The sequence below is a fragment of the Haemaphysalis longicornis genome, unplaced genomic scaffold, assembly GCF_048455015.1.
Source record: "Haemaphysalis longicornis isolate Haplotype H1 unplaced genomic scaffold, Haemaphysalis longicornis Haplotype H1 scaffold_1, whole genome shotgun sequence".
In the NCBI taxonomy this organism is placed as follows: domain Eukaryota; kingdom Metazoa; phylum Arthropoda; class Arachnida; order Ixodida; family Ixodidae; genus Haemaphysalis; species Haemaphysalis longicornis.
This window is the reverse complement of record NW_027526203.1, coordinates 354361959-354384579: the sequence shown is the minus strand read 5'-3', so window position 1 is coordinate 354384579 and position 22621 is coordinate 354361959. Positions and strand designations below refer to the sequence as shown.

The window sequence follows — 22621 nt, the reverse complement described above, 5'->3', positions numbered from 1 at the left end:
GCAGGTCAATCTAGCTCCCTGCCGACGCAAATAATCTATGCCTTCTTCTTCAAGATTGTGCTGAGGGTGCTCCTCGGAATCTTGTGCACTGCGGGGTTTGTCAGTCTTCTCACTGCGTTCGACTCGATTTATGATTGCTGCCTTCACAGCAAAAGGCACCTTCTGCCACTTCATGCTAGCCATCACAGCACCTCTGTGGACAAAAGCCTGTACAGCCCAAATGCCGCAAACACAACATGGCCTCTTTTAAACTTGCGAACAGCCTGTGATTGGCTGTCTGAGGAAACGCTGCGGGTGGGCCAGGATCATTATTTGCATGGTGGTTGTCAATAAGCGTGTTTACATGAATGCGACAGCAGCGTATCGCATTGGTTCGTCGAATCGGGCAAATGCGACGCGTTTGCGTTTACATGCATGCACATTGGCGACTAGCACCGCCCTGTGTCGTATCTGGGAGTCGTGGGGTCGCATTTCCGGCGTTACCAGTTTCCGGTGGCCGTCAAGTTGCGTGGCTGAAGCGAAACCTGCGGCTCGTTCCCCGATCCACCCGATCAACTTCGACGATCGCTGAGCTAAATTCGCACATTTCGCGCGTCGTTCGCAAGAAATGGGTACAGCAGGAAATGGTGAAGCGTTTACTGCCCTTGGAAACGGTCCACGCACACGCCGGCAGCGCCTGCCCGCACAGCCCACAAAGTGGCTCGAACTGGTGCAGACCACGGTAGCAACAGCTTGTCGCCATTCTTTGTGGGCTAACGTACGGGATAGCAGAGGACCCCGTCTAGCTTCGCTAGAGAACGCTACGCGCCGTACACTAGCCCTGCGGAATCCGAAGACTCACGCACGGGTTCGGGTACTCACATGCAGTAGACAGGCTCCGGCAATCCAAAGTGAGGCTTTATTGCCTGGCAGATACAGGGCATATACCAGACAACACGACTATCGCTCGCGGGGAGACAGTGGCTCCTGTCGCTCGCTCAAGCCGCTGGGCTCAGACCTCGATATCTGTCATCACGGCCGCGGGAGCAGGGGAGGCATCCCGTGGCGACCGATCAGGGCAGAATCTCTCGGCAGAGTCCGTGGAGCCAACTGGGTTCACCGTCATCGGGGCATTCGGCGTAGGCACTGCCGAGCCAACCGACTCCGACCAAATCGCCCAGTCGACTCCCGGCGGAGCGCTCGTTCGTCCCGCAGGTCAGCTCGGAGGGGAGAGGAGGTCTTCCCCAGGTCGGGGAGAGGGTGGCGCGAAGGAAGGTGGCAACCTGGTCTTCTTTCCCCCGCGCCCTCGCGCACACGTTCGCGGCGAGCCGGTTTGGCGCGCGCACGGGGTCACGAAGAGGTCATGACTGACGTGACGCGCCGGCTGCCCAAAATGGCGGCTCCCAGCTCGCGAAAACATGTGCAGGCGAGGCGTAGGGAAACAAGGGTCCCCACATCTTTCAAATCAATCTGATCGCGAAAAAGAAGTTCCACATGCGAGAAAGTAGATGCTAGTGTGGTGAAAAATTGTGCGAGGGACTGTTATAAGGGCTGATTTCAAAAGTGGTGATCAGATATCTGCCGCGATGCTTGCCTATGCTGACTGGCCGCGGAGGTTCAATGCGCCGACCCGGCACCACGCCGCTTGGTGCGGCCAGCGGCCGAATGATGGCGCTACCTGTGCGGAAGAATCAAAACAGGCCATGGCAGATGTCTCGGTCACCGATCGCTGAAACGGAAATTATCGCGGAGATAAAGTTCCACATTATAGTGCAGTGAAAAGTTAAGGATTCTCATCGACACTACGGGTTTATTGGCTTGTCGTATTGGTATTTATGGTTTAATTAGTACTTTTTGTCTCCCCAGCTGCTTCCTTCAGCTGAAACACCTGAGTGCCGGGACCAGGCGTTGTGCCAGTCATGTACTTTGGTAACTTTGGACTTTGGGGGAGCAGGCAGGGCCTTGGGGTAATGAGTCGCAAAACGGAATCGGGGAGGAGCATCGCTTGTGCCAAGCCTCGGAGGGATGGGAGTGTTGGTGAGATGCTCTCGTTCTTCTCCTGGGCAGCACCTGGAGGGCCTAGCAGAGGCTGACCCTGGGGAGGTTCCTGGCCCGCCCTTGGGGCCCGTGCCCCATCACGCAGAGGAGCCTCCCGTTCAGCCGGACGACCATGTGGCCCAGGGTGAGCTCCCAGGGGGGAAGAAAGTGTGTGGGGCTACCTCCAACTCCACAGCTTGTCAAAACGATGGGGCAGGTACCGTTGAGCTTAACAGGTCCAGCCAAGCTTTTTGGCAGCAGCAGCTGTCTGCTCATGTCCAGAAAATTGGCATACTGTGCCGCCTGCAAGAATTGTGCTTCATTCAAGCTGGGACTGATGCTTGTTGAAAGAACAGCCGGTTCAACTTAGTTGTTCAGTGGCTCGCATTGCCACGGTGCTGCATGGTAGGTCGAAAACCCAGCATCCGGCACTGGCTAGAAACGGCGCACAAAATGGCTAATGGTGCAAGGAGAATAAAAGTAAATTGTGTACATTTGGGTTTCATGGGGATTCGAATCCAGGGCCTCTGGAGTGTGAGGCCCTAGGTCTGAAGCTTTGGCCTAATTGGAAACTGAAATGTTTCAGTTGTTCAGTTTTAATTTTAAAGCCTTTGTGTCTTAATGGCCAAGGTGTTTTTCTAGTCAGTAATGTGGGACTATGCAAGGACTTGGATACTGCAAGTAAGAGTTGGCTCAGCTAACCTTAGCACATGAAATGTTCAACAGATGTTTCCCGTGGCTTGAATATCACTGATTCCACCAAATTTTAAGCTTGCACTGTGAATCCAGTAATGTTCCGGTGCCACATTTAGTATGCAGTAGCGAAGTAACTAGGGAAGGGAATAAAGTCATGTGCCGCTGTTGTATGCATTGGGCTTGGATGTGAACAATTTTTTAGTGGTCTATAAGCTTGAAAATGATTGGGGTGGGTCCACGATTCTATTTTACTTTACTGTCTTCTAGTGAGCTCTTCTCAACACGTGTGCAAGTGTTTGTGTGCAAAAAAGGCAAACATGGCCAGCGAGTGTTGGCTGTTGGTATCTCATTGTGGCATGCAAAATGTATGGGAAAAGAATAAGTCTCTTGTTTATGTGCTATGCAGTTTTTCAGTGATCATCATTCTAGTACATTAGATTGGAATTAAACATTTCTTACACATTGCTCTAAAAAAAACTAATAAATTGAAACAGTGAGGCTGCATTGGTAGCCCTTCAGCTTCCCCTGCCATATGTTGTCATAACAGCCGAATGGGTTGCTGAATGTTTTTTTTTTCATCTGTGTGGACAGATGACATCAACTGGAACCCAATCGAGTGGGATAGGGCAGCTGAGGAGCTTACCTGGGAGAGGGTGAGTGATGATTTCTTCATTACTGTTATATATTATTGCTTTGTGTGGGGTGGGGCTCTAAAGGTTCTTTATCTGTTCTGAGGCTGCTGTCGCGCATAAATAAAAACAGTAAGTAGGTTCGGATAACTGCCTTTATATTGGGGTGTCGTTAGTTGGTTCAGTATAGAGGATATGAAATTTTAGCTTTTAATTATTGAAGGTCGGAGGGACAGAGACTTGATCTATGGCTTGATGCAAATTACTTATATTTGCATATTTTCTTGCTGTCTATTGCAGTGTTTTTGTAGTAAAGAAAAAAGAAAAGATGGTATGCAGTCTAACCTGCTTAAAACAATGCTGTGCAGTTTTAAGTGCCACCAAGAGTTATTGTTATAACTGACAATTGCACTAATTGGTTTGGGTGGAAAAAAAAATTTTAAAAGTATTTGGCGGTATTTACCCAGTATTTAACAAAACCGAAACGTAATTGTACGACCATGCAGACTAATTAATTGTACGACCGTGTAGACCATCATGTGCGTGATCTCTCGCAGGTCTCCAAAAACTGGCTGATACTTCCAGGCTCGGTTGTTAGCGCCGCTAATGAGGAAATGGCTATTTTAATCAGCAGTTAATTGCACCTAAAAGCATTCAGGGAAGTTGATGGTGCTTGAGGGCTTATTGTTGTAACCGGTATGGTTATTATTTGGTTGGACTGTATTTGCATGCTGAGAAAATTGTACATCCTAACTCTTCAAGATGGTTGTTACAATTCATGACAAACCCTAGTAGGTGATCTGTGCACCAAGAGGCACAACATTCCGCAATATTTTTGAACTACTTGCACCAGCTGCACAATAGGTCTGGAAGCTTCTTCCCGAATGATGCGTGCGATAGGACGCAAGTGCCCTCCCCTGTAAACACTACTGAATCGATCTTGGCTGTCTGCTTGGACATAGTGGCCCTTGGTTGTTGAGCACTGTCTTTGTCGTGGCAGTCCTACTGGTTTTCAAGTCACCATCTCTGGCGAGTTACAGAAGTATGGTGGGACATCTTCTTTCGAGCACCATCATGCCACCCAACTTGCCGGCATTTTCATGGAACTAACACCTATCTTTCCCTTTTTATGACGTGACATTCTGTTCTCTCTGGGGTACAAGCCAGGCACTTTAACTATAACCTAGTGCCATATACTAGTTCACTGCGAGCACACTTGCTACTATTCTCTTCAGTGACTGCACCAAGGAGCCCGCCATTCCACCTCTCTGGCCTCGTGGTGGAGTTGCGGGTTCCGACAGGCTGGGTTCGACCCCCAGTGGTTCTAACAGCTTCTTGCCATTTGCTTGTAAAATTGTTTCCTCGGATCAATTTTACGCGTTGTTTTTGTAAATGAAGGTGGTGTGGTATCTTCTAGGTCGGTTGATGTGCGGGGCGCAGCCTGTGGCCTTGTGTAGGTAATTACATTTTGCATCACACCGGAAGTGCCATGCTTGTACTACTTACATGGGAACAGAAGGTTACTGTCAAGAGGCAGTTTGTCCTAAAGAGGCCTTTACTGGTATATAAGACACAAAACAGAATTTCATCTGACTGTGCCAGTTTCATGAAAACACAGGTGAACAAATATGTGGCCGCCTTGGGGTGTCTTTCGAATGTGTGCTCTTATCATATTGAAAGTTCTTTTGGGGAAATATTGCTGATTCTTTCCTCGGTACTTCGTCAGTTGAACGACCAGAACAAGCTGGTATAGTGCACTTGAAGGCCTTGTCCTTGCAGGGGTCGATTGATGCCAATCCAAATTTTGATCTGGATAGCCACCACTTCCTTCAGTGGCAGGTCCAGTGGGCATGCTGGGAGTCATTGTAGTGTGTTGTCCCTCTGTGCCTCCTGAACATGCCCTAACAAGTGTACCGTACCAAGTGCTCACTCTGCAGCTGCTAATGAGTTGACCATCTATGAAGCTCCAACAAGGGCCAGATGTCAAAAATCTTCAGTTGGGGCCGTAATTAGTTTGACGCTACATTTTCACTATGTATGTGCCAAACCACAAGCTACAATTTTTTTGCCATAAGTCCTTCATATACTCTTGCCTCCAAGAACATTTTGTCATTCGCATACGTAATGTTCACCTTTCACTGAAGTTGGGTACTTTGAGAATTGTGCAGTCCTGCTTTTTGTTGTGCACTGAACTGAACTATCAGCTGAAATTGAGCCCTTTTTTGTGTTTTTTGACAGCTGCTTGGATTGGATGGATCTCTTGTGTTCTTGGTAAGTACCTCTACTTTTTTATGCAAAACTGAACATGTTTCTCTCCAAAATAATATTCTTTGTGAGGTACTGATCATATGAAAAGGCCTTCAGGTTTTGCAGTTGTAGAAACGTTAAGCAAAAAAATGGGTGTGCGTGCTTATGCAAAGAAGTGTATATTTGTAGTGGCAGCCGTGCTCACACTCAGATCTCAAGTGTCATGCGTAATCATCACTCTTGCCGTTAGGAAGTGATACTTGATTTCAGCAGTCGCTGTCTGATTGTGGCTTTAGCAAACGCCAAGTGGCGACACAGAACTAGGGGCAGAGCACACTGCTTTTAGATAATAGGTTTAGTGTTCTGGTCCGCTGTGTTTAAAAGACAATACATTACTGTCTTTTTAGAGTGTACAATGAAAAACTGCAGGAGATTTGTTATTTGATTTTTATCATAATTTTTCAGTCTTATTTCTATTGAGAAGCTGGTTTCAATTTAGTTTGTTGCTCGTACACGTTTTTAGAGATTTTTCACTGGAGTTATCATTTGGGGGCATAGGAACTGTGAGTGATGTGCGTCATTGTGTAGGGGTTTATGAAAGCCTTTTCATGCAACAAACATCTAACAGGTTTTCCATCGTGTGACTTGTTTCTGCCTATACTTGGGGACAACTTTCTGTGGCAATGGAGAGAAGCTATGGGGGGAGCAAACTGCTTTGTGTTACTGTGCCAAAGTTGTTTCCAATAAATTGGTCTCGGTTTTGGCGTGACAGATACGCGTTTTATACAGTTCAATTCTTCGCATGCATTGCGTGTTTGAGTGCACTACAGCCCGGTCATCGAGCATGCGGGCGTGTTAGTGCCTCTCCTTCCCCACGCTACATTTGTTTGTAAACACATGCCAACGATTTGACTGGAGAACTCGGACCGACCGTGCACTATACCACCCAATTCTGTATCGTTCAGAAGTGAAGTGAATTTTGTCTGCGCTGCAGTTTTGGCAGTATACACTGATTTGTAAACTCTTCTGGAGTCCAAAACTGGGCCAGCACCAGTGACGTGTAGCGTACTTACATAGTGCGGGGTGGTACAGAGTTACTTGATATAGGAGTTGCGAGACTTCTCATAGGCCCCATGCATCAAAAAGTGACCCTACGATTGGTCCACTGTTTTGAATTTTCTCGTACAGTGGCACCATCTATTGGTGACAAAATAAACTATACAACGTGGTGTGCCGCTCGATGAGCTGGGCGAAAAATGGTATTTGGGTGCTTACGTAAATTTTTTTGCCAAAGAAGCCCAAGTTGTTCAACCACGCAACTTTTTCTATGCATTCGAACCGAGAGTAGCAAAAAATTGCGTCCATGTGTTCAACAAGATGCGTTGTTGCCTTCACAGTGTCGTCTGCTGCGCGTCATCTGTGGTCTTCCGGCGGCAAGAAAAAGAGTTAAAAATTCGCTTCGAAGGCTTGACACAAGCTTGAAAGGATTATTTAGAGCCACTTGATCAGAGACTGGATTAGTTTTGGCATACAGTGTGATGTAGACTGAGCGATAACTCCAAATTTAGTACTTCAGGTAGGGCCTAAGTTGTGCTTGAGTGTTCGCAAAAGCCCGAATTGGTCGCGGCAGTTGCGCAGATGCAGAAACAATCTCAACAAAAAAAACCATAGTTAGGAAAGCAATGAATAACTTATAAAAGTGCAAAAATAAAAAATTATGCACCTTTAAAACAAAATAAACGTTAAATTGTCAGTTTGAATAATTAGTTTGTTTTTTTGGATAGTGCGTGTGGTAGCCGCAGTGGCGCAACTGTACGCACGATCCAAAGCAGGGGGGGTCCAGGTGCAGGTCGTTTTTTGAGGCGGAGTTTTGCAACTGCCTACATCGAAGAGCTCTGGGGTGGTATACCGAAAGAGCAGCATGCACACACGCTTACACTCATGCTCGTTTGCTGGCAAACTGGCTAACCGAACGGATTGTGAAAACGGCGGGGAGTCCCGGTTGCATCAGTCTCATTTGGGCATACACTTTGCAAACCACTTGCTTCATTTGTTTTGACACCGAAGCTTTTAAAAGCTTTCTATGTGGCGAATGAAGTGGAGAGCTGCCGAAAGCCGTAGACAAGGACGCCATGTTTTTTTGTTTTTTTTTCCCTCCCTGGGAAGGGAACCATTGCGACACCAGCAGCGACATCCGCAACCAAAATATCCGAAAATTTAAAAAATAAGGTTCTCGGTATTATATAATCTGGCTAGTAATTTAGTGGCATTATCAGCCCGAGTCTAAAACAAAAGAACTATGTATTTTTTAATCGCTTAGGTTACTGCCAGCCAGTTATTTTTGTTGAACTGCTTCCAGGTGCACAGTGAAAAGGTGTGGTTCGACTCCGTAGCCTTGACTGCACTGCCACAGAAAGTTGGCCCCGAATATAGTAGCTTTCGTAAGCACACTTGAGGTACTTTTACATCTGCACAATTGTGGCACCTTACAAGCTGTGGCTCAACCTGCCGCGGTGGCTCAGTGGCTAAAGCGTTGCACTGCTGAGCACGAGGTCGCGGGTTCGATTCCCAGCCACGGTGGCCGCTTTTCTGATGGAGGCGAAAAGCAAAAACGCCCGTGTGTGTGAGATTTCGGCGCATGTTAAAGATCCCCAGGTAGTCAAAATTAATCCGGAGCCCTCCACTACGGCGTGCCTCATCGCCTGCGTTGCGTCGGCACGTTAAACCGTACAATCAATCAAATCAAATCAACAAGCTGTGGCTCAATAACAAGTACAGTCGAACCCAACAATAACGAAACCGCCGGGGAAAGCCAAAAAATTTGCTTTTGTTGCTGCAAGAATGAAACATAAACGACAGGAAAATCGCTTGCAAACTGAATATTTTTTTCCGAAAGTCAGTTGTATTACTTCACAAGCCTTGCCTTGCAGAAGCTTCACAGTGCAGCTCTCACACTACAAAAAGTGGTTCATTGCTAGTCATCATTGTGCACACCTTAGAATGACCGAATTGTGTCAAACGCATCCAAAACCTCCCGCGGGTTTGCTTTCTGTGCACATTTTTCTCCTTGGTCTTTGGCACTGAGCATGCCTGAGCATGCAGAGAAAAGTCCAGCTTGTCCACCTCGTTCTTCCAACACTGTTCACAAAACAGTGAGCACCGCTTTGTCGAAGTCCGAAAAGGCCACAGCTGTCATTGTTTTGTTTTTGCTCATGTGCGTCATAAAGAGCGCCGACCTTGATTTTTAAAATAATAGAGTGTGAGCTGCATGTGGTTACAAACTCATCGGCACTACCCTCCCTTCCTCCAACTGGTCCACCGACTTGGGCATTGATGGCTGCCTTGTCTTGTAGCAATAAAAGCTCCCCCTTTTGGGCTGGCAGAGGCATCTTATCGGGAGCAAACGTGCCAATTGCCACACACGCAACAAACGAATGCATGCTGCTCTGCGGTAGAGCCACGTGGTATTAGCGGGCTAGCCCTAGCCTAAGCCATGCTGTGAGTCACCATGTGTCGCCACCTGGTTGTTTCGCTGTGAGGCTGCCTCCACGGCCGCCTGTTGCCCGATCTTTTTTGTAAACAAATATGGCGGCAGCCATACAAGCGCGCTGTGCCAGAAGTTTGTGCAATTTGAGTTCGTAAAAGCATTTGAGCACTTTTTGGACACTGTTAGCCTTAAATCGGTAGGGAACACGCCGACCGGAATTGCAGCAAATTCCGTTAATGCGGGATCACTGCCCCAAAACATTTTGTTGCCGAGAGATATGAAATACATGGGCTTCTGTCGACGTTTGCCGGGGATCTGAAAACATTTCGTTGCTGCTGGAATTTCATAGTCGTGGGATTTCGTTATTGCAGGGTGTGGCTGTATCTGCTGTAGGTATTTATTGTTATTTGTGTTCCTTTCAGGAGCACGTCTTTTGGGTTGTGTCTTTGAACACATTGTTCATCATCATTTTTGGTAAGTAAAAGTATAAATTTTTCACGTGGCCTTGGCATGCTACTATGTAGTTTTCTGCTTGTCTGTGCAAACTCTATGCTAAATGTTCTTGTGCAACTGGCGTGGCTAGTAAACATTCTGTAGTGAACATGCTGGAAGGATGTCAGCCACTAACATCTGCAGCCATTGCCATTCAATGTTCAAACGACAGGCCACAATATCACGTCCGCTCAGTGGTCCTTATCACCTGCATGTTCGCCTGCTTGATGCCATTACATCAGTACCACTATCATTATAGTGCCGCTTTCAAACTAAAAGCTGTGCTAGCGGCAGAGAATGTGTCGAACTCCCAGGCTAGGTGGCAACCTGAGATTAATGAAAGAAACATCCACCTTGAAGAGGTCTTGAGGCAAACCTAAAATGACAGCTTGGGTAGCTGGACCACAGGCTTGTTAAAAAATTCTGTCTTTGCAAGTGCAATTAACAGCAGTGAATATGGCACAGATAGCGCACACTCTGTGAGGGTGACAGGTACAAGGAGGTCAGTAACAACAAAGCCAGTGGCGATGACGATGTTGAACCTGTGAATGCCCGTGGCTAATAAATGCTGTATGAGTTTTGTGGCTTTTGTCGTCCTTGCCTATTTTGGCTGGCTTACATTTGAGGGAATCTTGGAAAATTTTCTTGCTCTCCAAATTTCAGGGGTTGGCTAAGAACTGGGGTCAACCTAGATTTGAGTGGATATTGTAAATTGGCGAATGCAGTAATGCCAAAATAAACCACTTGGCCCTTTTGGTGTAAAATACCGTGTGGTTTATCTGAACAAAATATTAGTATTTTTGTTGTCATCATTGTATATTGATCATTGTGAATAGTTTTATTGAAATTGTAGCTGCAGTATGTTTTAACTTTTTTAGAACAGAGATGGACCCGAAAGCCTGTTCATAGTGCCCATGTTTATCAAAATTGAGTGCAGTGGTTTGCTGACCTTGCAGAAAAGCTGAATCAATATTTGCTTTTATTGTGCCAAAAGACCGTTGCTGTGAGAATTGAAATGCATAAGAGACGGTGCTTAGGAACCATTGTAGTATGTTTTTTTTTCCTTTTGTAATAGGGGTTCTTCAAGGAAAAGTTGTGCAATTACACGGCCCTGGAGGCACATTTTTTTTAACACAGTAAATGAACATGCCCAATCCTTGGATTTCATGGCGAGGGTCGTGTATGCCAAATATCACTCAACTGTGGTGTGGCAATGCACATATTTCTCCCGTTGGACAGTGTGCTTTTTCCTTCTTTTGTAACTTGTGAGACGCGTGCAGCCAGCTGTTTTTGCCGATGGGGTTGCTGCCACCATTTCACATGACCTTGCATGGGGTGCAGCAGCCTTTCTTTAATACCGTAGTTGTGTTTTTCTGACCTGTGAAAAGTTGATTTTGGTGACAAAAATTAAATTCTTAACTACGTTGCATGGTTCCTACGGGATGAATGTTCTTCGTCACTCTGCTTTATGAGCTCTCACTGTTGGCCCTTCCAACTTCAGTAATGAGAAGAAAAGTGATAGATGAAGGGGCATTAGGAGCAGTGCTCAAGGTAGCATGCTCTGGATGGGGCATGCTTTGACTGTCTGACTGTGGGGGGCCCTTTTTAAGGCTGTGCTAATACTAGTGATATTTGTTTTCTTCGAAGAGGCAATACTTACTAATTCTCTTGCTCCGTTCACACTGCATACTCAAACAAAACTCTTTTGTGCTGGTAGACTTGTGAGAGCATATTACTAGAACATGCCCGCCAGGTGCAACATGCTTTGTAGATTTGTAGAGCTCCCTTTCTGGGTGGCTTGGATGTCTCAGATTTTTGTTTGTGGGCTGGACATCGGCTTTCGTCGAAGCCAACAGTCTACTCTCATTACTTCCATCTTGCCAGTTTTTCCATTTTTTTCGAACTGATGCTGTGGTCCTATCTCCACTACACGTGTATTTCAATGCGCAAAAAGCCCTGGCAATTTGAGTGCAACTGTGCCAATTAATTTAAACATATTGCACCACCGATCATGCTTGCATCAGCAGGCCTCTGCTGCTTCCAGCATCAGTGCTGCACTCCGAGACAGCACAGCTTTCTGAGGTTACGTGGAGGGAGACACCAGTGTAGAGAACTGTGCCATCGTAACGGACACGGTGATTGTTCAGGCTACGTGTTTTGAGGGTCCGCCAGGACGTACTGACAAGGAGGCATGCTGTTATTCAATTAACTAGTGATTGATTAACCCTTTCACTGCCCCTCCCGAGATAACTCGTGCAACCACACGCGTCCACCCCCTGCCACACCCGAGTATACTCGTGTTGCCTCTTTACCTAACTCCCTGCCACTCCCGAGTCAACTCGTGTGAAAAAAAATCATTGTGGGCATGTCGTGCCATCTGGTGGAAAATCGCATAAATGCGCAGATCGTGTTGGATAAATTTTAGAAGCAACAGGTGGAACGCATGTTTGCACAAAACAAACATGAACTTGCACAGAACGAACATGAAAAAAATACCCGGCAGGGAGTGAGGACCAGACATAAGAAAAGTCGGCAGTGAAAGGGTTACTAACTAAGTTCGTGCCTGAGAACCAATCTGGGGACCTCTCAGACCCCGGATGCAGGTATTCTGGGGCCAGCGAAGAAATTCCCCTTCTTGCTGCAACGGAAGTAGCCACCAGTGCTGGACACAGCCACGTGCTACTTCTCTTGCCAAGAGAATGGGCACGCTGCATTAGAGCTAGTCTGCAAGCTGCAAGCATTGTATGTTGGGTCTCACAGCATAAGATCCACACTCAGGCATGCATCACGAACTATTAACGTAATTCGGCGTAAATAAATGTTCCGAAGCACGTCACATGTCGTAATTCGGTCCACATGTGCCGTGTAATGCAGCAATGTTCATATGCAATGTTCAATAAGGTTAATTCAAGCTCATTTAATTTAAACAGATTTTCAGTCCCCATCGAGTTAACAAGATATGACAGTAAAATTAACTGTATTGCTTGCATTGGATTTTCTATTTGCTTGAGTTCTTGTTACTGCATCATTTGATTTTTTGTTTACCCAAGATTTTAAATATGCTGTATGGTTTTATTTCTATGTGCAGCATTCTGTCCATACCACATCGGGCAATTTGCCATCATGGGATTCCGGTTGAAAAGCTACGTAAGTACTTGAAAAGTAGCTTGTAGTCGTGCATGGTTTTTTCAAAAGGGCACTACGTTATTGCTTTTCTTTTTTTATTTCTTTTTTTTATGTTACACTGCATTAGATTTCTTTTTTGCAACCTGTGGTGTGAATCGGTCTAGGCCCGGCTACTACAATAACATAAAGGTCTGCTACGTTATGTGCTCCAATTGAAGAGTAAGATTTTTTATGGTTTTGTTGCAGCAGTGCGAGGTTGATCTTTGCTGGTTTTCGTTTTCCTTGTTTGCTTGCCACATGGGAAAATGTTCTCCGGAGGGCAGCAGCAGCAGCCGGTGCGTCATTCCCCGCCCCTCATGACAGGTGGCCGTGTCCCAATTCGAGGGCCTGCTGACCACCCTGTGCGGCTACGTGCTGCTAGGCGTGGTGCTGGTGCTGTTGCATGGCCTGGCCGCCCTGGTGAAGCTGCGCCGCACCCAGCGCCTGCTGGGCCTCTGCTACGTGGTCGTCAAGGTGGCCCTGCTCTCCGTCGTCGAGATCGGCCTCTTCCCCCTCGTCTGCGGCTGGTGGCTGGACGTCTGCTCCCTCGTCAGTGCCCTTCCTTCTCACTTGATGAGCGACAGATTCGGGCTTGCTGAGTTGTCTTCTGGGATGGGGATTAGTTATCCACGTCAGCCGTATTTAGGCTGGGGGGAATTTGAAAACGGCTGTTTGCTGCAATATTGACAAACCTTTGCAGAAACTTACTGTAGGTGGCCTAAATCCCTAATAGCCCACAAATTGCTTAACCATTCTTCAACGAAATATTTCACATTTTTGGGGGGCCGAAAGTGGGAGCAGCCACAATAAACTTGCCAATGTTAGGTTTTTTTTTTCCGGTTCATTTGAAGCATTAAGTAAATATCATTTTTTTTCTTGCCAAGTAATTGCTTCTGTAATAATTAGAACATATCTGTCAATTTTCGCGGACACAATACAGGGGCGGTATTCTAGAGTTTTGTCCCTTTTGCGTCCCATTCAGAAGTGTCCCTTTTGGCGAGCCCTGAATGGCTAAAAGCAGACAACAGGAAGTGACGTAACGCAAGTGCGGCAAACCTACTGCCAAAGCCCACGGCTTAACCAGAAGTACGTCACGATGAAAGGGACGCAGAAGGGACGTTTTCAAAAGGGACAGTCACGAGAATACCGCCCAGAAAAGCAATACAGGAGAAAAATAACTTCAATTTGGTGGGATATTACAAAGCCTTGTGTAATTCTGGGAGACATGTTATCCATGACAAAAAAATAATGCAGAAAGAAAACAACTGAATCTGTCCTAAATGTTAATATGCACTAAGGCTTATTATAAGCAGTATTGCAATGGTATTTTAGAGATGCATTTCGGTATCAGTATTTCTCTTTTGCAATACTTTTGGCTAGTGCATTTTATATTTGTGGGGAAATACTCTTGCGGTGTATCAATTGTATCGCAACACTTTGCCAGACATAAGTGTCCCGTTCTTATTGCCAGAAATGATCTGGGGTATTTGACTGCAAGGATTGTATGTGATCTCAAATGGGTTTTTCTAACTGCTATAGTCTTCCCTGTTACTATCACCCTTTCTGTTGGGAGCAGCCAATGTTTAGGCAAGCCTCAATCGTTTTTTGTTACGTTCATAATCTAATGAAAGGTATCATCACAATCCAGTGCTCTACAATCATGGAGGTTGCATTTATTTATTACAACGCAAACTAATCCTGGTCCCTTAAAGGGTCCTGAAAGGCGTTTTGAGCACACTAAATGAACTAGCACAATCTTTAGGTTGGGTGGTCAGCGTCATTTGTGCCCAGTATAACTTTTTTACGTGCAGCGGAAAGCTCACAATCAAAAGAGTTTCTTGTTCCATCGGTCCAAGTCCAAGCCAGCCTCCTCGACCAAAGCACCGGCGATGGCATTAGAAACATTTGAGAAATGCTTAGAACCTATCAGAATAACGGAATGGAATACTTCAACTGCCTGTGTACACGCGTGCATGGCATCACCACAACACGACCAAGTGCGACATTGGCGCGAACAAGCGGCCAATTAAGCAATATGTAAACCGACGTCGATTCGGAACACATGTATGTGTAGCTTTTTGAGCCATGAGCGGAGTGCAGGATTCATAAGCAAAATGATAAAAAAAAAAGCGGCCCAAACGGAATGCAGAAAGTCGGACGGCCCCGTCCCAAAAGCGATGCTGAGGTGCAGAATATTGCAGGAGCAGACGCGTGCCACCGGATGTATTTGTAGATGTCCCTGAGAAGTGAGGCATCATGGGCTATCAGGCTCGCACGGTGCGAGGAGGGCGGCATGGGCAAAAATGCGCTGTTTTGATTTGCAATAACTCCACTAATATTGATCGCTGTAACAAAATTCTTAAAGGTGGTAATTACTAGGACATTGATTTACCTGAAAATGTGAATACCTATGTATCGCCGAGCTGTCGCCGAGCTCACAATGTCGAAAAAAAACAATGCTCTTTTTAAAAGGCAGTGATACTAAAGCAAAATATTGTACCTTTTATCTCTGGCAAATCTCACTTGAATGCAATTGCTGTATATATCTGTTTTAAATCACTTGTGTCGGTTAGACCTTGCGCCATAAGCACACAAATACTACTACCACTACTTGTGTTGGTTAATTAAGCCATATTTTGTCTTGAAATACGTAGCCCATCATCTACATTACGCAACTGGTAAATGTCTTTCCAAAAGATCATCTTTCCAAAATCTAAAAAAAAAAATTATTTTAATATTCTATTTTTGTGGACACTTTTTTAGTGTATAGAAGCCTTGCTCTGAGGCTTCACTGCGTGGCAGCACCATTGAGCTTTGGCGGCCGTCTCCGCTCTGGTGGTTGACTGGAGCAGATGACACTATTGACGAGGCTTCTGTTGGGGCTTAGTCCTTGTAATTCTGTTCTTGTGCGTATGTCTACAGCTGCTTAGAGTGAATTTGTGTGTTTATAATTTGTTGCTTCCCGAAAACTGGCACGCTTTGGCGCGACAGAATTACCATAAAACAGAATCATCATAAATCAACATCTTGGATACACACTTGTGGCTCAGTAGCTTCTATGCATGAGGTGACAGTTTTGATTGCCAGCTGGGGAGGCTCATTTTCTGAAGTAAGGTTTAACTCTTTCCTTACGATGCCATAGGCCATCGGACACGGGAGTTCCAATGATTTCAAGCGTCCCGCGAAAGCTAAAAACAGCGTCTTGTGGACAACTAACGCCATCTGGCATGTTTATTGACAGCTCCTTTTTCGATTTCATTATGTTTTGTTGACATTTTGCGTACGGAGATGGCGCTGAGAGTGAAATTTGAACCCGTGATCGAGTGCAAGAATGGCGTCTGCTTCACGGCACGCTCTGCAAAAGCGGAAAGCTGTGGCAGGGACTTTGGTAGCTGCTGCGGCTGATTTTTGTTACTGCAGCAGCAGTGATGACTCCACCAACGATGTGGATTTGTTAGATTTTAGTTCTGATGAAGACGCTCCCATTCAAATGCCTGAGACTTTGACAGGTGCTGCCAGGTAGGTTCATTTTTGACTTCGCGCTGTATTTATAACCAAAACGTTTTTCCTATCTGACGACTGTAGTTTTACTTTGATGTGTAGGGTCTGGACAACATACAGTGGGGATATATTGTCAAATGCACCGTGCTGTATCACGTTATCACTTTCATAATAGTGCTGCAGAACGATGTGCAACGTTTATCAAGAGCTCTAGATATTTTTTCTTGTATTTTACCACTGAAGTGATAACGATTTTGTGTGAGAACACAAAAAACTATGCTTGGATGCATATTTTAGACAGACCGACTTACCCTCGAGTGGCTTCGGGAATTGGCACAGCCGTCAATTCCGCTAGGTTGATGGGCCCACAAAAATCCAAAACTTAATGTACAGCATTGGTTTAAATATTGAATCATCGCCAATGAACGTAAAAACAATTTGTATATCTTAGAATTCCTAATATAATTTTTAGGCTCAGAGTACAATTGCCTATAAACATTGTGTGTGTACTTTTTTGTGCATTTTTTTTATTTGACCAATAAACCGCAAATAATTGTACTTTTCACAAGACTGCTGTCATGTGTCTGGAAGAGCAATCTTTAAGCTACAATTTCATGCATAGCAAGGCTAAATGTGTTCAGTAGCTCAAAAGAAAAAAAAAGAAGAGTTTTGTGGAGGCACTCAAAATCCGCCGTTTTTCCACCATAACGAAGTTTTAAAAGATCCCCAGGGTGTCCGAATAATGGACAGCCCTTAACTGCAGTGTATATCATAACAATGGGACTTATGGGGTAAAAGCTTAACTTAAGCATTTGCTATTGCACGTAGCAAAAATGTGTGTATATTCAGGCCGATGGCAGATAAAAAGAATGTTTTCAAATTGACTATTAGCAGTGAGTTGACCTACCCTGGGCAAGCAATTACTGATCAAAGTGCATGCCTTCGGTCGTTGACCTCTGGGTTTGTACGGTAACAAGTGTGTGCTGCAGCTATAAAAAAGTACAATTTTTATAGTCCTGCTTTATTTTTGTGGAAATAATGCTGTGGTGTATTCACGGGGGAAACAGTTCACTGATTGCATTACCCATATAGATTCGTAGCGAACAGGCTGATAATGCAAGTTTAGTTGTGCTTGTCACTACTACTGATGTTGCACTGTGCAAACGTTTTATGACCCCCCTCCTGGCCACTGACTTGTTTCTTACAATCTGCCAGTGGGTAAAATGTGCAGTCAGCATGCTTTTTGCCGCTGATCTTGAGGCAGCTCTGTCTTTGCGGGCACCCACATTGGTATTGCTGTTAGAGGCTGACAGATATTTTGCGGCCTGTCTTGTCTCTGTCTTGTGATTTTATTGAATTCAGCTTTTCTACAAATCCGGTGGTCAGGTAGCAATGCAACTCAGGGCGACTAAGTGGGCTCTCTGAGCCAAAGCTACTTTTGCTGTGGACATCTGACACTTCCTCTGCTCTTTGGGTTGCTAATGCATGCCGTGACATTTCATGAGGCAAAGCTCCCCATGCTTTTTATGAAGATTTCACAAGGATGGGGTGGTTGCAGCATTTAGGCCCTTCTCCTTCATGCTTGCTGGAGAGGGCTTGCATGCAACAATCGGACGGCCGACGTGGTACACGCACTGAGCTGGGGGCAGAGAGTTCAGTCGACCAACTTTGCTAAGCGCATGGAAGGGGTGGTGGGATAGTGACACTTCTTGGTGTTCGTACGATTGTTTGCACTGCAGCATCGACCAGGGGGACCTGCAGTGTGTGACAGGCTGCGCTGTTTGATCTCCCACAGAGCATGCTGGATGCCACTCTGTCGGATCGGGAGTCCAGCTTCCAGCTTGCCCCTGGGACGTTCATGTTCCTGCACTGGCTGGTGGGCATGGTGTACGTCTTCTACTTCGCCTCCTTCGTGCTGCTGCTGCGCGAGGTGCTGCGGCCGGGCCTGCTCTGGTTCCTGCGCAATCTCAATGACCCGGACTTCAACCCGATACAAGAGGTAGGCACACAAGGAGGCAGACACTTGTGTTTAACGATGCTCAGTGCACATACTGCACTGGCAGTGGCATGGTCTTCAATGAGGATGTGTGTGAATAGTGGTTCTTACTTTCAAAACAAATATAAAACAAGTTATGATTTTGTTCGCATGTTTTTTTTCTTTTCGAATCGGAACGAATGGTTTGCGGTTTCCAATATGAAAACTGAAATTTACAATTTCTCAAGTAGGCCTCAGTAACCAGCTCGCAGAAAATAAAAAGGCTCAAAGGCTCGTTTAAAAGCCTTCGTGAAATTCTTCTGTGGCATGAAACAAACAGAGAGGCTATCCTGCTGCTTGTAGCTTCATTGGTGTATTGTACTGTTGAACCTCATTATAAGAGACATGGATGTAAGAGACAAATGGGTATAAGAGACACTATTGACCCACATGGTTGGCTGCCCTATCTTTCCCACTAAATTGACCTCTTTTATAACAGACATCGGATGTAGAAGATTGGTTATAAGGGACGAGCCATCCTTGAACTTTAATCAATAATCTCGCTTGTAACAGACCGTTTAACTTCAGATGCAGTGCCACCAGTCGCTAATTGCAGTTGCTTCCATTGTGGAAACACAGGTGGACGACAGACATCTGCAGTCGCTATTTATTAAAACTTCAGCAAACACACAGTGGTTCAGTCAGCTATGAAATGACGATGAGAAGCTATGCCAATAGAAATGCAACTTGCAGAAGTGGTTGAAGCTTACTGCCATCCATTGGAGTGCGACCGCACATGTGGGCTCTCCCATTCGCGTAGCTCCCAATCAAGAAGCATTGCAGATGTTGAGTCCTGCAAGCGTAATGAATAGCTGAGTACACAGCAGAAGAAGCTGTGCGCTCTGGCTATTCATCAGACTTGTGAACTCAACATCTACGATTCATCTTCCACAAACAGTGAAAGGAAAAAAAGCTTGCAGAATCGGTTGTAGAAAACAGTGTAAATAGCCATGAAGCAAACAAATATTCAAAACTGTTTCATAAATTCTGGGGGCCAAACATAAATTAGAATGAATCTTTTGCAACATGTGTTAGTGTTCTTTTGAGCTTATTTCACTCATACGGTGCCCACATTGAACTAGGGTCTGACTAGTAACTGAAAACATGGTTCCCTGCTTATAAGAGACATCTCGTATAAGAGACACAAACTGCTCCCCGGTACGTGTCTTTTATAAAGGAGTTCAACTGTATTTTATCTAGAAGCAAGGTTTATCATATGCGGATTCCAGTATTTTTCTTGAGAAAAAAGTCTTCCATGTTCCATGATTGTTCATCGAGGTCTAGGATGGAAGCTTAGCATGTTGGCAACACTATGCACGCAAATTAGCGTGACTTTTAAAACCTCGCAGGCATTCCCTCATGCCCATGGTGATATATGATCCCTAATTTGCAACACTCAACAAATTTTCTAGTGTGAAAACTGGGAACTCTCGCAGAACGCGCCTAGGCTTCCGTTCTCAAAAGTTAGAGAGTCAGCTTAGTTCATCGAAACAAGTGTGTGTAAATTTTTGAACTTTGAGATATATTTGTAAAATATTCAGTTTTTGGAGAGTACTACTTGATTTGAATATCGAATCGCTTTGATATCAAAAGTTTTAACCATGTGCACACCCCTAGTCTTCAGGCATGTGAGTACAGGTAGGGAGACCAGAACCTAAGCCATTTTACTTGTGGCAAAATTGTAATTTTAGAAAACATACAAAAACATGCCCTTAACTTCAAGCAAATTTGGGAGCTACTGCAGATGCTACTAACTGAACATTGAAGCTATTGAATTGTGCATCACCTCACATCTTAACTGCAGACTTTCCATGGCCCATTAGTTACTGAGTGATGCAGTCTGATTGTTTAGCAGTGCTCCCAATCCTGCGCCAAATGCACCAATTGTGTGCAAAATGAGATATCCTGCGCCGTCATGAGTAAAAAAAAACACGATTTCGCAAGCAAGTGCCCCAAAAGTGAGCCAAAATTTGTGTCACACAAATCGCGTGTGGCCTGTTACAAGTACTACTTCACAGTGGTCTCTAAACATGTATAACTGATTCGGCTCGATTATTTGAACTCCCTAGCACCTGTCATCATGTGTGCCGCGGCCTACTGGTGCGTTTGTGTGCCAGAGAAGGGAGTTTGGTTGGTGCTGTCGCTGTACCACTGATAGTGTTTTCATCTAGGAAGTATTGCAGCGCTGGCGCACCGCAGTTAAAAACTTTCCTGCTTGCTGCAGTTTCCTATGGTTCCTTCTCTAAACAATAGATAGTTTTAGGTGGCATTTATTGCCAGCCCTCTTTGCTTTGAGAGCCAGTGGGAACGCCGTTTTGCGGCATGCGTGACACGCTCTGCTGCAAGCTCCCACTTCGCTTGCCGGGCTCACTGAGTGGACCGTCGCAAGTGGAGCGGGTCGTGAGAAATGGCCAGTCTCTCTAGTGAAAAATCTAGGGTGGAAATGTGCACAAGGACTGATAGCCAGCATTTGCATCTAATAAAATCAGGGGTGAGACAGCTGCGCATATTGCGCCTTTTTGATACGATTCCATTTGCCTGCGCCAAGCTGCTCCAAAAGCACGAAAACGGTGAAAATTGCGCCAAACTGCTCCAGAAGAGCCTCAACGGCTCGGATTTTGATGCTCATGTCAGTTTCGGCGGGGACGAAAGCCTCCCGCATCCTGGTCACCACTTTTATCGACTGTCAATCGCAAACACAGAAATGGCACAAATAGAAAGACTGAAACGAAGCAAGCGATAGCTTCTAAAACTCGATTCGCTTTCCGACCGGGTTCGCTGAAACGGCCTTCTGGATTAGGCATCGCTGTGGCAACAAACATGGCCGCCGCCTGATCGGGCTGCTACCAACGCGCTCAGTGCGCATCGCCGATATTTTCCCTGGTTTATTTTGCGCTATCAGCTGGGTTCCAGTCTATTCATTATATCTGTTGTGGCTCTGAACAGTGACGTTAACGCGGGGATATGGTTTGAGATTGGTGCCAGATTACGGGAAGTTGCGCGGCGCGAAAAAAAAGTTCATTGAAATGTGGGCCCGGGCCTAGGACTTCGGCGTGGTTTGTCCTTGAGTGCGAAACGCGGTGCGCGCGTCTGTAATCGGGTTCGTGAAGTGAATTTTTTGGCTCGTTGTGGTGTTATAAAATGCTGAGGTGTTGCTGTGCTTCGAAGCGCTATCGCGAGCCTCGGGGATGGAACGGTCGACACCAAAGTTGCGGGCTGTGCTGCGGCGCCGCGACCTGTTCACGCCGTGACTACACGGTTGCCATAGAACGCGACTATAACACTTGATGTATGCAAAGTGAAATTGAATGCCAGAATCTAGGTGGCTATAGACAGTAACGCTAGTCAAATGACCATAGGGTGAACCTGCGCCCCGGGGGCTGAAACGGGTTATGCTGGTTGGGCTATGCGACCGTTAGCTCGAAGTTGCTCAACTGTAGCCGTGACTACAGTCGTTCGTACAACGCAGCCTGGGATTACAAAAATAATAATTTTGCATTAAAATGGCAAAAAAATGCCACAGTTGCGGAGCCCTTAAATTTGGTAAGAGTTTTAGCAGTCCGTCTGTTCCGTCGTGTACGTAGTTACCGTGCTGACCGGGACTCGTCTGGGCACTTGGGCATTCGTAGCAGTAGGGGGATTAGTTCCGCGGGCCTGCCTTCGCCCTGTCCGCGCCTCCTCGCCCTTCTGCACGCGCAGGCGCTGACCGGTCCCGGTCAACCCGGTAACAAAATAACCAACAGAACAGATGGACTGCTAAAATTCTCTAATGTTAATGGCAGTTTTGTTGTCAGTGTTGTGTGCAGCCGCAACACAATATCACCAGTTAGGAAAAAGGTAGTGCAGTTAGTACTTTGTGATACTCTTAAAAACTCTTTCAGGTACGGCTGTTTCAGTGTTCTGTGTATTCAAAACTGATTGAAATGTGCACTTGACCCTGCAAATTTCTGAAATAATGATTTTTTAAGCTCACATGACGATGTATTAAATGTCCCTAACTGCTCCAAATCAAGATTCTTCTGCTCCAAAATCGAAATTTTGCTGCTCCGAAAACTGCTCCCAAATCTGTTTGGGCTGTCTCACCCCTGTAAAATTAAAAAGTAAAACACGACGGCTTGCCTCAATAATTCATAGACTGGAAAAGAGGCGCGGGAGACAAGTTGTTTTTCCACTACACAGGTTTGTCGAAGCCTTTCAATAATCATTATCGTGTTGCATGTTGCCTTTTGTCTGCACGAGAAAGGAACTAAATACCTTGCAAATTATGTTTTGCTGCATTTTTGCTATTCGGTAAAGTATACTGAGGGGATTTAATTGCATCAAACTTGTGGCGACATCTAGCGGCTGTTTCGA

General features: G+C 45.6%; 1 protein-coding gene across 1 annotated transcript in view; it reads left to right on the top strand.

The window, feature by feature from the left end:
* The window catches only part of LOC144154913 (E3 ubiquitin-protein ligase MARCHF6), an 88354-nt gene that overhangs the window by 20628 nt on the left and 45105 nt on the right, over positions 1-22621 (top strand). The window contains exons 7-13 of the mRNA XM_077686028.1: positions 2047-2161; positions 3304-3365; positions 5580-5612; positions 9498-9549; positions 12656-12714; positions 13057-13281; positions 18029-18232. Coding sequence (XP_077542154.1) covers positions 2047-2161; positions 3304-3365; positions 5580-5612; positions 9498-9549; positions 12656-12714; positions 13057-13281; positions 18029-18232 — 750 coding nt within the window. The remainder of the gene's footprint in view (positions 1-2046; positions 2162-3303; positions 3366-5579; positions 5613-9497; positions 9550-12655; positions 12715-13056; positions 13282-18028; positions 18233-22621) is intronic.